Source organism: Aegilops tauschii, chromosome 3 (assembly GCF_002575655.3).
Source record: "Aegilops tauschii subsp. strangulata cultivar AL8/78 chromosome 3, Aet v6.0, whole genome shotgun sequence".
In the NCBI taxonomy this organism is placed as follows: domain Eukaryota; kingdom Viridiplantae; phylum Streptophyta; class Magnoliopsida; order Poales; family Poaceae; genus Aegilops; species Aegilops tauschii.
The window spans coordinates 173,446,440-173,462,085 of NC_053037.3; the positions used below are offsets into that span (position 1 = coordinate 173,446,440).

Below are 15,646 nucleotides of genomic sequence, written 5' to 3' on the forward strand. Positions count from 1 at the left end.
CGAGCTAGCTCGACACGCAGCACGCCAGGGGCCATGCTTGGGATTGGAGGCTAGGCACGCGGGCCGGCACGACACGGCCCGTTTATTATTATTTTATTTTTTTTCCTATTTTTTTAAATATGTTTACCCTATATAATCAGCCTAATAGGCCTAAAATGGCCCAAATACAGCCCATAAGGCCGAACTGTAAACAGGCTGGCGTGCTAAACGAGCCAACGAGCCGGCCCGATTAGCTAAGGATGCGTTTGGTTGATGGGCTATCCCACGACTGGACAGGGATAGCCGTTTTTCGGATGGATGCCACCCGTTTGGTTCCTTGGCGAGTTGGGATCAGGAGGGATATGGTCAGCCAGATGCTTGGAATATTCCTCTAAAATCCGGCTCCGCACGTCCGGAAAAAGTCACGGATATGGGCATCCCTCGCGCGGGCGAAACGTTTTCTGCAGCCTCGCTCGTTGACCGCTCCTTTCCATCTCCTTTCGCGGCGGCGGCCAGAACAGATCCAACCATGGCGCCGGAGGTGAGTGCCCAGCGACCGGACCGATGCTCCCGCTGGCGGCATAGACTGGACGCAGCCCGATCTGCCCTCCTCCCATCTCGATTTCTCCTGAATGCGGCACAGCATGGGCCTGGCCCGATCTGGCATCCTCCCATCCCATCTCGATTTCTACTGAACCTGGCTAACCTCACCCATCCAAACCAAACAAAAACCTGGCTAACCTCACCATCAAACCAAACAAGAAAAAAGGCTATCCTTGTCCAGCTGGATGGGGATACCCGTAACCACCCTAGTCTATCCATCAAACCAAACGCACCCTAAGCGGCCATGCCTGGGCTTGGAGGCGCAGTACGTGGGCTCGCACGGCACGGCCCGCTTACTAATCGTGCCCCCATAGGCCGTGTCGTGCCTGGCCTGATTAGCATGGGCCGGGCCGGCCCCTTTGGCCAGCTCTGCTTGAAGATGCCCCCCTTTGGATGCTCCGCAGCCGAATAGGCAAACGAGCGCTCTGTACCCTGCTCTCCTAGGTTTTAGTGGATTTTCATGGCGGCGGCGCTGCGGACGCCGGCGATTCGCAGTCGCCCCCTCGCCGCCTACACATTTCTCCGGACCCGCAGCGGTTTCTCCACTAACCCACCACCCCCGCACACACCCGCCACTCTCAGCGCCGAGCTCCTCCGCCTTCTCTCCGCCGCCCCCGCTTGGACACACGACCTGGCCCGAGCCGTCTCCTCCACCCTCTCCGCTGCCCCTCCCCCCTCCCCCGATGTTGTCCTCTCCGTCCTCCGCTCCCTACAGAACACCTCTCTCGCCGGTCCCTTCTTCCTCCTCGCCTCCTCTCCCCACTCACTGCCCCCCGAAGCGTATAACGCCGTCCTCCCATTCCTCTCCCACGACCTAGCGGCTCTCGACAAGGTCCTGGAAGAGATGTCCCTCCTTGGCTACGGCCTTCCCAACCCGGCCTGCGCCACCCTCGTCGCCACCCTCGTCCGCTCCCGCCGCCTCGACGACGCCTTCCATGCCATTGGCACCATGCGGCGGCTCAAGTTCAGGCCGGCGTTCTCTGCGTACACCGTGCTGATTGGCGCTCTGTCTGAGGCGCGGCAGCCCGAGCGTGCGCTGGAACTGCTGCGGCAGATGCAAGAGGTTGGGTATGAGGTGGGCGTGCCTCTTTTCACGACGTTGGTGCGGACCCTGGCCCGCGAGGGAAGAGTGGAGGGCGCGTTGGTGCTTGTGGATGAGGTGAAGGGGAGATGCCTTGAGCCAGATATTGTGTTGTACAATGTGTGTATTGATTGTTTTGGAAAGGCTGGGAATGTGGACATGGCCTGGAAGTTCTTTCATGAGCTGAGAGCCCAGGGTCTGCAGCCAGATGATGTATCATACACAAGCATGATCTGGGTGCTTTGCAAGGCAGGGAGACTAGGTGAGGCAGAGGAGTTATTTGGGCAGATGGAGGTGGAAAGGGCTGTGCCTTGTGCTTATGCATATAATACTATGATCATGGGATATGGGTCAGCTGACCGGTTTGATGATGCTTACAAGCTGCTTGAGCGGTTGAGGGAGAGGGGCTGTATTCCATCTGTCATTTCATTTAATTCAATTATCACGTGCCTCGGGAAGAAGAGGAGGGTTGATGAGGCACTGAGATTGCTTGATGTCATGAAGAAGGATGCTAAGCCAAATACCTCGACGTATAACATCATTATTGATATGTTGTGCATGGCTGGGAGGGTTAATGAAGCATATAAGATACGTGATGAAATGGAACTTGATGGTCTGTATCCAAACTTAATGACGGTTAACATAATGGTGGATAGGCTGTGCAAGGCAAAGCTGCTCGATGAGGCCCATACAATATTTGAAAGCGCGAGTCAGAGAGGTTGCAATCCTGATTCTGTGACGTACTGTTCCCTTATGGATGGCCTTGGAAAGAAGGGAAAGATTGATGAGGCCTATAGGCTATTCGAGAAAATGTTGGATGCAGGCCACAATGGTAATCCTGTGTTATATACTTCCTTGATCAGGAATTGCTTTCTGCATGGAAGGAAAGAAGATGGGCACAAGATCTTCAAAGAGATGATCCGTCGAGGATGCAAGCCTGATCTCATCCTACTTAACACATATATGGATTGTGTTTTCAAAGCAGGTGAGATTGAAAAGGGAAGAACAATTTTTGAGGACATCAAGAGTTATGGGTTTCTTCCTGATGTTCGAAGCTACTCCATTTTGATTCATGGTCTCACAAAAGCTGGTCAGGCTAGAGAAACGTCCAATATTTTTCACGCAATGAGTCAGCAAGGTTTTGCACTTGATGCTCGGGCTTACAATGCTGTTATTGATGGGTTATGCAAATCTGGAAAGGTAGACAGGGCCTATGAAGTTCTCGAGGAGATGAAGCTAAAACATATCTCTCCAACGGTTGCTACATATGGATCCATTATTGATGGTCTGGCCAAGATTGATAGGTTAGATGAGGCTTACATGCTTTCTGAAGAAGCAAAATCGAAAGGAATAGAATTGAATATTATTTTGTATAGTTCTCTCATAGATGGCTTTGGGAAGGCTGGCAGGATAGATGAAGCTTATTTAATTTTAGAAGAGATGCTGAAGAAGGGTCTGATTCCAAATGCTTATACATGGAATAGTCTCATGGATGCTTTAGTGAAAGCTGAAGAAATCAACGAGGCCCTTATTTGTTTCCAGTCAATGAAGGAAATGAAATGTCCACCAAATACCTATACATACAGCATTCTTATAAATGGCCTTTGCCGGGTACAGAAGTACAACAAGGCTTTTGTGTTCTGGCAAGAAATGCAGAAACAAGGTTTGATCCCAAACGTTGTCACTTACACAACCATGATCTCCGGGCTTGCAAAGGGAGGGAACATAACAGATGCTTACAACCTATTTGTGGGGTTCAAAACCAATGGTGGAGTGCCTGACTCTACATGTTTCAATGCTCTCATAGAGGGTATGAGCAATGCAAACAGAGCAATGGAGGCGTATCACATATTTGAAGAAACTCGTCTAAGGGCATGTAGAGTCAATGTGACGACATGCATCAGTCTTTTAGACGCTTTGAACAAGTTTGAATGTCTCGAGCAAGCTGCGGTCGTTGGTGCAGTTCTGAGTGAGATTTCCAAATCCCAGCATGCTTCTAGATCCTTGTAATATTCAGGATCTTGTATTGTGACACTTGTTGTTGCAGAATTTGCATCTCTGCTGTGACTGAATTGATCTGGCTGTACAGTTTGTGCTTCTTGGTCACTTGATATGGGAGTTTTTATGTGGCTTATAGTATATTTTTTTAAATGGCTGAAATTGAATGCATGCCTGCTGTGCTGCTGTTTGGAGAGAAGACATTCTTCTGCAGTTCCCTTGATTCTGGTAAGGTTCTGAATCTTCAAATTTATATATCTGCTTCTAGAAAAGAAGAAAAATCCAGTCACTATGCCTAATCATATGTTGGAACCAATCTTTTTATCAGGTAAGCTGATGATTTGAACCCTCCAAGTGAGCACATTAACTTATTTTGGAACATTGTATCAAACCTTAGCCATATGAACCACAATTAATGTAGAAGGTTTAGTTTGAATATTTCCCTCCTTGCTGTTTTTTTTTTGAAACATTATTAGAATTTAGTGACAATCTTCAATATTTTGCCATTTGAAATGACGAAAGTTAGCCAAATCATAGTATGGTGTGCTCCTCTAGACTTCCCTTCATTGGTGTTGTTGAAAATTCCTATGAAGTTCCTGTGAAATTCCTTCACTCCAAACAGGCACCAATCACATGATTTGAACAATGGAGTTGAGTTCATCATTGATGATAAATAGTTGAGTTTGGTAGCTTGCTGACCAATGTTTTTGGCATCTTGCTTTTATTTTGCTGTATTAAGTTGATTTAGTTTGAATATTTATTATTTTGCCTCCTTGCTGTTTAACTTTTCAAAACATTTGAATTTAGAGACAATCTTCAGTATTTTTCCATTTGTGTTATGTGGCTGCTAGAAGGAGGGCGCGAGAGGGCCGGCCGGGGGCCTTTTTGCCCACGTCCGGGCAAGAGGGAAGGGATTTCCTTCTTAATTCTTGCTTGATTAGATTGATACATCTCCTCCCCTTATATATAGAGGTTTACTTGACTCCCCAGCAAGGCTTACTTGACCCCTAAGCAAGCGACCCTTGTCTCTAATTAACCCTAAGACTAACGAGCTATACCGCCGGCCCAGGCCCATTAGGCCCATTACGTACTCTAACACTACACCCCACCTGGACATGCAACTTGTCCTCGAGCTGCAACCTAACCAACTTATAACCATGACTCGACGCAACACAAACCTAACACCTAAAAACAAGCCTTTTACATCTCGGCTTGTTTTATTACTCTCAACCTGAAATGGACTGGGACGCTTTATTTTGGACCCCTGAACATAAAGTGGACACCATCCGCACGTCGGACGTGCACGTGTACAGCCACCTGGATCCCATGTACACCATCTGGACAAAAGGAGTGCATGTGTATGGCCGCCTGGAAGTGGTCGCAAGAGCGACCAGCAGAGGCGCCCTCGCGGCGGCCGGCGGCGGAATGTAGTGGTGCTACGCGGTGCGCTCCTGTCGGTGACACCATGCCTTCTCCCCGCCGGACGGCTGTTGGTCTGCACCGCACAGAGAAGAGTGGAGGGCTTTCGATGGAGAATGATGAGGAGTGCGCCCCCCAACCGCCGATGTCGTAGACTTTGAGGTCGCTGCCCGTGGGGAAAACAGCATGCCCGCCACCCGTGGGGAAAACCGCATGCCCAAGATCCCCGACGCAGCGGACGAGATCGAGGTCCTTTGCGTTGCGAAGCGCAAATTGGAGGAGCGGCAGCTGCAGACCATGCATCTCCCGCACACGCCGACGTGCTAGGAGGCCGTGCGATGCAGCCTGCAGCCTCACCGCCGCCGACACGTGGCGGGTAACGATCCAAGCCGGAAGCGGTGACGGCGACGGCGGGAACTTGATCTGCTGGATGGGGACGCCCTGGGACGGCGGCGGTGCTGATGGGAACGAGGTCATCGCAGACCCGTCGTAGGGCATCCCATACTGGTACGAGATGACCGACGCCGTGGTCGCGTCCGAGGCGGCGGCGGCGGGGGTAGCTGCTGTTGGTGTGGCGGCGGAGGAGGTGGCTGCTGGGGATGCGGCTGGGGCGCATAGGGCCCGATGAGGAAGGCCCTGATGCCCGCCATGGCCTGCCGTAATTCCAGGATTGCGGCTGTCATCTGCTCCGGGGTGAGGTCGAGGGCGGACGGCGCCGGGGCAGAGGGTGCAATCGCCCCTAAGGACACCAGCACACCCAATGCCGGCGCGCCTGCTGTGTGGGGCAGCAGCGCCGATGAAGACGCTGGCGGCTGCGGGTAGGTGTGCGGCGGCAGCGGGTGGGAAGAACTCGGTGGAGGGCTGGACATGATCGAATCCGGGAAAGCTGATACCAGATTGTTATGTGGCTGCTAGAAGGAGGGCGCGAGAGGGCCGGCCGGGGGCCTTTTTGCCCACGGCCGGGCAAGAGGGAAGGGATTTCCTTCTTAATTCTTGCTTGATTAGATTGATACATCTCCTCCCCTTATATAGAGAGGTTTACTTGACTCCCCAGCAAGGCTTACTTGACCCCTAAGCAAGCGACCCTTATCTCTAATTAACCCTAAGACTAACGGGCTATACCGCCAGCCCAGGCCCATTAGGCCCATTACGTACTCTAACAATTTGGAATGTTGGAAGTTAGCCAGATCATAGTATGATATGCTCCTCTAGACTTCTCTTCATTGGTGTTTTTGTTGAAAATTCCTGTGAAAATTCTTGCATTTGAAACAGGTGCCAATCACATGATTTGAGGAATGGAATTGAAATTTCATCATTGATGTTAAAAAATTGAGTTTGTTAGCTTGCTGTCCAATGTTTTTGGCATCTCGATTTTTCTCTTGCCATGTAAAGTTGATGGTACACTTGCTGCTTATGTTAGGGCCTCTCAAACAATCGGTTCTGGCTCATGAAATATGTTGAAGTGTGTTGTATGTGTGGCCCATGCGGCCCAGGCCCATATAAGCCATGTGGCTGGCTGGCCTAGAGAAAAGAGAGAAGGGTATCGAGCTGTCTGGTGAGAAGCGCATGTGAATAAAGTGTTTGTGACTTTCTTATGAGAGCAAGGGATTTTGCATCAAACCTTATGTCTGGACACTCCTACTTAGAATGGACTGGCAGAAAGGAAGAATCGACATATTTTGGAGGTTGCTTGATCACTGATGTTCAACAGTTAGGTGTGGCGGAGATGCGCATGTTGAGATGGATGTGTGGCCACACAAGGACCGAGTCCGGAATGATGATATACGGGATAGAGTTGGGGTAGCGCCGATTGAGGAGAAGCTTGTCCAACATCGTCAAAGATGGTTTGGGCATATTCAGGGCAGGCCTCCAGAAGTGCCGGTGCATAGTGGATTGCTAAAGCGTGCCGATAATGTCAAGAGAGTCCGGGGTAGATCGAACTTGACATGGGAGGAGTCCGTAAAGAGGGATGTTTTTGTAGGGTGGAACCCTAATGGATGATCTTTTCACACTTGGAGGGGAAATGGGAAGAACAACAAGAGAAATCACTCAAACAAAACCCAATTACACATCCACTAGAATAGCATAGCTGAGATCCACAAGCATACAAGATCAATCAAAGGAAAACAAGCACAAAGGTAAGTTCTTCTCAAATCCAAGAGGAGATGAGGTCTTGATGATCTAGATAGATCATTCCCTAGAAGGGGTTTTGATATCCACTAGGGATCTTCTCCTATGGATAGTCTCATACACTTTGCTAACCCTAATTCGGAGCTAGGAAACGAGTACTTATAGTCCAAGGGGTAAGTTGGGGATACATGGGTCGAGGCCCCTTTCTCTGCGCACAGGCAGGCCGGTTGTACCGGTCACCTAGGCGATTGTCCCGCTTGGAGCGGTTGTACCACTTTCCTGGAGGCGTGTGTTGAAGTGGAGACCGGTTGTACCGGTCGAGCTGGGGCTGTAGGAACAACCGGGATGCTACCGGCCTTGAACTGCTCGAAAACACTAGGTTTGCTAGTCGGAGCGGTAGTTTGAGCGGTAGTGGACCAGTACTTGACCGGTGTTTCTGGGCTGGGCACAATTCCTCTGCATGTTCTGGGGGTCCAACTTGCTCCTTTCCTTTTCCTCGGCTGATTCCTTGGTACCTAAGCACACAAAGTATCTCTGTTTGAGGTAGTAGCCATGTCTCAAGTGGGTCGAAGGGAAGTTCAACAAGGAGAGAGTTAACCTCGGTTTCGATAGCTCTTGCACGGGCTCTTGTCATCGGTCCACTTGGTGCTTGACGAGTCGGTGTGGTGTCCATGGGGATGACCGAAGGATGATCCGCATCATCTCCCCCTCCTTGGGAAAGATCCGTCCTTGGATCGTTAACTTCATCACCATGGTAGGGAGATATGTCCTTGACGTTGAAGATGTCACTCACGTTGTACTTGTCGAGTGGAATGTCGATCTTGTAGGCATTATCATTGTAGCGTGCTAGCACCTTGAGTTGGCCAGATCTGACAATTTTATTGGCAGAATAGGTGCTGCTCATTGGTGACTGTTTTTCATAATTTAAAAAGTGCTTGGTTCTAGGTCTCATGGTATTGACATTCAGATTTTAGGCACAGTTGTTTGTCGGAACAAAATATTGCTCCCTTTGAGGAATATGATGTGTACATGAGTTACATTACAATGGTCACTGAGTGAGCTACAAATTTAAAGCTTGTAGACAAAACATGCCAGTATCTGTCTATATCCCAGTTCTTGCACACAGAGTTAAGTATTGAGTTGATTTGCTATGCTAGGATCCCCTTACTCGAAAAGATGCTGCTTCTTAGAGTGGACGTGCCTTATTTCTGTTACATATGAATAGATGGTTATGCCAGCGGCTTCTGTTAGGACTACTATTCATTTAGCTCTGTCTAGTTGTGCACGAAACAACTATCTGATTCTGAATCTATCCTGCTGTACTATTTCTAGACTTGCAGTGTTACTAATGTTTAGAAATAATTCATGCACTGCTTCCTGTTTGGTGCTGCCTTCAAACTGTTACTTTGTTAGTGCCTTCTTCCATCGTATACTGACTATATTTGTTCTTCCAGGGTGACCTACTGACCTTTGCTGGGATTTTCCTGTGTTTGTTTGGCGGAGCAGCTGATTAATAGCTATTCAGAGGAAGTAATCGATAGGTAGAGGCGTTGTGGTTCCTGTTTCTTCAGGTGCTTACTCTTCATGCAGCTTACTTTTATTATGTCAATGTCGTTACTTTTTAGCCCTTGCCTACTTACATCTGTAGGTGTACTTAAGTCTAATGGTGTTTTCTTTGGGTTCCTTTCCTATCCTGTGTTGGTTGGGATGTTTTCTGTTGTTGCTTGGTTACTGCAGGATGTTTGTGTTCCACTCTTCATATGTCCACTCTTCATATGTCCACTCTTCATACGTGAGGTAGCCGGCGATGGTTCCATACTCGAGGGGTGGAGATTGAGGTTGCGGTTGTCCAGCAAGGAGCAAGCCTAAGAGGCTTTTCTTTTGGGTGTGCATTTCGGCTGGCTCACGATGCCCCTTCGAAGAGGTTGGTTGCTTTCTACTCCCTCTGTTCCGAAATAGTTGTCGCTGGAGGTTTCTAGTTCAACTTTCGCGTAGTACAGAAATATCCCCACTTTCCAATTTTGCCCTCTGCGTCGTTCGCACTCGCTCGCTCACTTGCCCAGCCGCACGCACTCGCTCGTGCTCTCCCAAGCGCCCTCTCCCACGCTTCTCGCCGCTCGCCGGCCTTCCCCTTCTCGCCTGCCTCCCCTCTCCCCTTTGCTCGCCGGCCTCACCCTCCCCTCTCCCTCTCCCTTTCCACCGCCCCCTTTATCTCCACCACTCCGCCTCCACTCACACCCCGGAGGTAAAAAAATCAATCTTTTGAGCCGGCGACGAGCTTCTACTCTGGAATATGCAATGGAGGCGTGGATGTGGAGCACCAGCGCTGGATCTGGGCGACGGAGGCATGGATGTGGAGCGGCACCAGAGCGGCGGATCTGGAGCAGCTCCGGAGCAGTGGAGCGGCGGATCTGGAGCAGCGTCTTCGTCCTCACGGTGCCCACGTCGTCGTCTTCGCCGGAGTAGCTGCTTCCTCCCCTACCCAACGTAAGTAATCCCCTGCCCAACGCCGGAGTCTTTCCTCCCTGCCCAACGCCGCTTCTCTGTTGCTTGGTTGGTTGGATACCAACAGTTAAAAGGGAGAGCGAGAGGGAGGGGAAGATTAACTGAAATTAAGTTTCAGTTAAACTTGGTAGTGCTCTGAGGCAGAACAATCTTGTGAGGCAGAACAATCTCCTGACTTCCTGAGGCAGAACAATCTTGTGAGCTTGGGCCAGCCAAAAAAGCAAGAGTGCTCATCTTGAATTGCTACTGTGAGAGGATGTGTAGTGCTCTGTTAGGAATAATTCCTACTGTTGGAGGAACATGCAAGTACTCTGAACATTTGTTTTTAGAAACATTTGGTTTGCGGCAATCTGGAGTAGGATTAGCTTCTACTCCATGGTTTAGTTGCTGTGATTGATTTCGTTGGTAGTTTAGTTCGCGGTAGGGTAGTTCTTGCTAAAGATTTGTATAGAGGAGGAATTGGACCTTATTTTGTGTAAAACATAATTTAGTTGGAGCCATCTTTGGACCATAGGCAGCGTCAACTTCCACATCGACGATGTCGCCGGGACGTCTGACAAATCAGTGCGTCTCTTGAACTCGCCTTGGTGCGGATCAGCTGTGTGTGTGCGTGTGCTTTGATTTGCAATATGCAGGAGGCTAGAATAAAGTGCAGAAATTTGAGTGCCTAGTTCTCAGGTCTCAGCTCTGAGCTACTCATGTTATTAAGTCTAAACCAGTAAACATATACTCCGACTACACACGAAAATTGTACTCCGAGTACGTTTCTGTTAGTTAACTTGCATCTAAACAGAGGCAACTCTGCATTGTTTCTGAATCACATTTTAGTAAAAAAATAATCCACAGATATTTAGACTAGTGGCATGGAAATGTAGACCACATTGTTTGTTGACACTTAAACTACAATACATCAGGCCTTGATTCAAATGGAGTAAATATTCCTTGCTCTCTAAACTCTCTTATCTTCTTCTCCTATCTAAACTGGAGTATGGAGTAGCTTAAATGAAGTGCAGTACTGTTTTGGTTTCATTGAAAAAATTCTGAACAAAAGAGAAACATCACCTGCTGATTGTGTGAGGATGTTTTCGTCTGCTCCAAAATTCATGAGATTCCAAAATTCTGCAATGAGGCCCGTGTTTCCATTGTTGCTGATGCAGTAGCTTTCGATCCGTAGGCCTGTCACTGACGACAAGTGCAAGAAGAAGGCCCTGAGGATTATTCACAAAGCAGAGAGGGAGAAGCATAAGCGCGACCTGCTCAATGATCTCTTCAGTGAACTTGACGAAATGCTAGGTGAGTTCATCACTAACCTTGTACTGTAGATTACTCCATGTGGATCATGTTTCTCAGTTTTGGGGGTCGTTTTATTTGCCAAGTGGCTATCTATACAGTTCAGGTATAATGCCATGCTCTCCAGGACACAATTCTTCCTGAGTAAAATTCAATTGTGGGTTGTGGTGGCTCTTTATATTCACTGTAGTTCGTTTAAGCACTTTGCTGAATTAATATGCACATATGTGCATAAAAATTCAGAAAGTGGTTTGAAAAGCACAATAAGCATTTCATTACACACCCTTTTCTGTTAATTACTCCTTTACTGAATGCAAAAGTACTCCAGCAGTACATGGTCATTATCAGCAGTAATGCAAATGTATTAATGTTACTATTGTTTATTCCTGTCAAATAAACTACTCCATGTGAATATTGCTAGTGTTTACTCCTGTTAATATTGCTAGTGTTTACTCATTTCAATTAGTGCTAATGTTTACTCCATGTCGATATTGCTTTTACTGTCATGGTCATCTTATTTGAACCATAAGGCTTTGTGCACCTTATTCGAACTTTCAGAAACCAGTTTAATTTTCTTAGGTGAACTCATAATATGACAATTGTTTCAGAAACAACACCCTTTTCAGTACATCAACTCTGCTTTTTCTTGTCAAGAAACAACACCCTTTTCCAGTACGTCATCTGCAAATTTGATTCACTTAGTGTTACTCCTAACTAAATTCCTTTGGCAGTGTGAAAGAAAGAGAACTCGATCCAAGGTGATGGTGATGGAAATGAATGAAAGAAAGAGAAGCTGGTAAGGTGACCTACCTACCATTTTCAAACCAAGACTTTCTGTTTTGTGACTGGTCTTTCTGTTTCGAAATTGCGCCCTGGCTGAATTCTCTTAACTGTAATTCTGTTGGTGGGGACGCTCAAGATACTGTAATTTTGTACCCACACCTAGCGATAATGTACAGGGGTGTACACTAGTAAAGTTTCCATTACCAAATCATTTTGATACCCTGATTGACTGATTTCCTGAGTGAACGTTTCCAAAACTAGCAGATCATGATCTTGATATCGGTATATTGCTAGTATTCCATTACCAAAATATTTTGATATCCTGATTGGCCGATTTCCTGAGTGAACGTTTCCAAAACTAGCAGATCTCATGATCTTGATATATCATGATTGAACGTTCCCAAAAGTAACATGATCAATTAACATGTTTCCTGATTCCTTGATTGAATATTTCCAGAAGTAACATGAACAATTTTGCAGGAGTGCCTACCACAAAGATGAGCAGAAGCAGGGGAGTTCGCTGGGATGGAGGCGCTGGTGGCCTGGCCGTGGCCGTGGAGGAGGTGGGGGCGGAGGAGGAGTTGAGCGCTGGCCAGGGTCAGGCGGGGCAGAAGGTGAGCGCTGGCCTGGAGGATCCCGGCGGAGAAGCAGGGGCGACGAGGGGCCTGGCGGAGGGGCAAAGAGGAGCGCTGGCCTGGAGGAGCCCGACGGAGGGGCGCGGAGGAGCACTGCCTCGTGGATGGAGGAGGAAGACGGTTTGTTTTCAAACTAGGGGTATTTCTGTACTTCTGTACGTTTTCACCTGGTTGGGGAGAACTCCCAGCGACAACTATTTCGGAACGGAGGGAGTATTAGGAATTAATTAGCACATGTCTATTGTTAATTAGCACATGCTAATTAACAAACAGTCATTAGCAAAGGGTGTGTCAGTCCAACCCCAAAAAGTCATGTCCCTTCCCTCTAAGTCTCTAATGCCAACAGGCACCTGTTCCGGAGGGATGCCTCCGAACAGGCACCTCTTCTTCCCACCTCTTCCAGATGTATTTATACTTGAGAATCAATATAAACCAGTACTAGTTGTCCATTCACTTTCATTCAATCTTGTTTTACTCACTTTCCGAGCCGTTCGTTTTCTCAAGGGATTATATGGGTTTGTCATCAGGGATTATAACTATGAGGAGATGCTGACTTATAGAGAGCTTGCCTGTTCTGCTATTATTCTTTCCGCCTTCCGTCGCTCGGTTGTCCATGTGTCTGCCAGTAGTGTGACCAGTATGAATGTAGCGTCCCGGTGGAAAATTTTATGTAGTCAGTTGATTTTGTCGGTCTCTATCATTTGACTGTCCCCCGGCGCCGTCATGTACTCATTTCTAGAAGAACAGGGAGGGCCCTCCCCGGTTCCATTAGCTCGAATGAAACAATCAAGATCCCTTACAGCAGCTCACTGAGAGGAGCTGTTCAACAAAATAAAGCCAGAAAAAGGTCATCTGGAGACAAGGAAACTAGAGGGGAAAGAAACATTACAGTCGGCAACACATGCCAATGCCATATAACGAACAGAGGTGGCAGCTCCATCACAGATCACAAGCGATCTCCCAATTAGCCCTTGTGGTCTTCAGTGGTGGGGCAGCTGTTGCCTGGGGCGACCAGCAGATCGCCAGGGTCGACACCGGACTGGACATGGCAGTCTTGCACCTAGTGTCTCTCTTCTTGGCCGGGGATGCGAAGTCAGCGGCCTCCTCCGAGATCTAGAACTTACTCCAGGGATCGCCAGGAGGCGGGGTCCCAGTACCTCCTCTGTCATGTACTCATGTCTATTGAACATTCTTTGGTGTCATGGCTTTTGTGCTGATGGGGCTGGGCAAGGCTCTCTCCAGCGAAGTGGTCGGCGGTGGTGTGCTTCGCTGTCGGTGTCGGTCATTGCGATGATCAATCCGACATGCGGCAGTGTGCTTCGCTGTCGGTGTCGGTCATTGCGATGATCAATCCGACATGCGGCGATGACCTTGCTGCAGCTTATGGTAGCCACCGGAAGATCTTCGTGAGAGTTACATCTCTTCAGATCTTGTGGTAGTTGACTTTGGTGATGAGATGCAAACTATTGATGACGGCTTGACACGGAGGAAGGTTATGCAGCGTTGACGATTGCATTGCATGTAGCTGCTGGGATCGTAGAAAAGTGGCGGTGACAATACATGATGAGTGACTTTGATGACGGTGATATTCGAGCATCCAGTCTTTGAGCTTCGGGGTGAAAGCCTACGTACAACCCAAGTTGGTCATACTGCAATAGTGATATTCGAGCATCCGGTCTTTGAGCTCCGGGGTGAAAGCCTACATATAACCCAAGTTGGTCATACCTACCAATGACGATGTTTTTACGTCATTACCTTGTTGAAGCTATTGCTCGGATATGCTTTGACTGGTTCTTCAGGGTGAAAACCTTGATTCTGTCCTTGGGTGGTTGGATCCGGTGACGGTGGCGCTTGAATATCGCTCCCTTCTTGAAGGCGTTACTGTTGAAGAACATCGACGTCTGTGTGATGTCATGAGATGGTTGGTGCGGATATGGTCATTGTTGTAGTTTGCTGATTGCGGATCTGATCGCTTTGTTTTTTTTGCCTACACATAGCTTTGGTCTTATAAGGCTTTGCTATTTGCTAGCGTGTTTTTTGTGCACGTGTTGATGTTGTCTGTGTGCGTCCTAACCAGTGGCGGTGCCAAGGGTGTTCTGTGTGGTCAGTTGACTACACAGGATTAGGAAAAAACAGTAGGAATCGTCCAAAAACTAATGTAGAATTAATCCAAATACAACTACTTGACATCACAATTTTGAATTGACATCACAACTTTGAACTCATGGCTTCGCCATTGATCCTAACTATGCAAAGGCCGGCTGTGTGTTCATTATGTTTGTATTCTCTTTATGCTTCATTTTGAGTCAATAAAATCCACCCTTTATCGAAAAAATAAATATGAACAGAGGGTGTATCATTTAGCTCGACAATATAATGTTTGTTTACATGCACATAACCATGGGTGCAAACATAGATTGGTCAAAACAACATTTTTGCTCTGCCAAACCGGCTATCTGAGCCTCCCCCTTACTCTGTCACCGCCTCCTCATCATCCGGCTCCTTCCGGGTCGCCTCCGTCTCGGCCACCAAGCACTTCAACATCTTGACATCGATGGAGCGCACGATCATCGTCACATTGTCATCCAATCCTCATGGTCAACATCTTGGTATCCTCCGAAGCGGTCGCAAGCTCAACCCTCCTCCCTTCGAGCTTGAGCTTCTCGGTCGTCACCATCAAGATGTTAAACCTCTTGGCTTTCTTTCTTCCTTCATGTCGAAGCGCTTGACACATGCTTCCTTCTTCTTCGCCAAGATGCCCTTAAATCTCTTGGTCATCTTGAATGCCACCCTTTCTCGCTTCACCTTCTCCCACTTCTTTCCCCGGAACCCCCTTCTAACCTTCTTGGACGGCTTTGTGTAGGGGATGTAACAATTTTCGAGGGTAGTATTTCACCCAAATTTATTGATTCGACAAGGAGAGCCAAAGAATATTTACAAGTATTAGCAGTTGAGTTGTCAATTCAACCACACCTAGAGAATCAAATATCTGTAGCAAAGTGTTTAGTAGCACCATAGTATGATAGTTTGATAGCAGTAGTAACAGTAGCGGTTTGTAGTGATTGTAACAACAACATCAACAAGAGTAACTTAGCAAAGATCAATATGCGAAAAACGTAGGCATTGGATCAGTGATGGATACTTGTGTTGGATGATATTCATCATGTAACAGTCACAACCTAGAGCGCTACACAATAGCTCAAATTCATCAATGTAATCTAGG

At 47.9% G+C, this 15,646-nt stretch overlaps 1 protein-coding gene across 9 annotated transcripts; it reads left to right on the forward strand.

Annotated features, from left to right (window-relative positions):
- Positions 1-410: 410 nt before the first annotated feature.
- On the forward strand, positions 411-12,872 carry LOC109775127 (uncharacterized). Of its 9 annotated transcripts, XM_073510237.1 has the most exons (7): positions 411-3,889; positions 3,990-4,015; positions 8,665-8,781; positions 8,948-9,134; positions 10,890-11,008; positions 11,737-11,801; positions 12,269-12,872. In XM_073510237.1, the coding sequence occupies exon 1, from the start codon at positions 1,043-1,045 to the stop codon at positions 3,671-3,673; it is 2,631 nt and encodes an 876-aa protein (XP_073366338.1). In that variant the 5' UTR covers positions 411-1,042; the 3' UTR covers positions 3,674-3,889; positions 3,990-4,015; positions 8,665-8,781; positions 8,948-9,134; positions 10,890-11,008; positions 11,737-11,801; positions 12,269-12,872. The 9 variants fall into 9 exon arrangements, 8 of the variants coding, with proteins under 8 accessions (XP_073366338.1, XP_073366342.1, XP_073366337.1 ...); XM_073510241.1 differs by lacking the exon at positions 3,990-4,015 and having other exon boundaries at positions 8,948-9,697; positions 11,737-11,806; XM_073510236.1 differs by lacking the exon at positions 3,990-4,015 and having other exon boundaries at positions 8,948-9,697.
- The last annotated feature ends 2,774 nt before the right edge of the window (positions 12,873-15,646 follow it).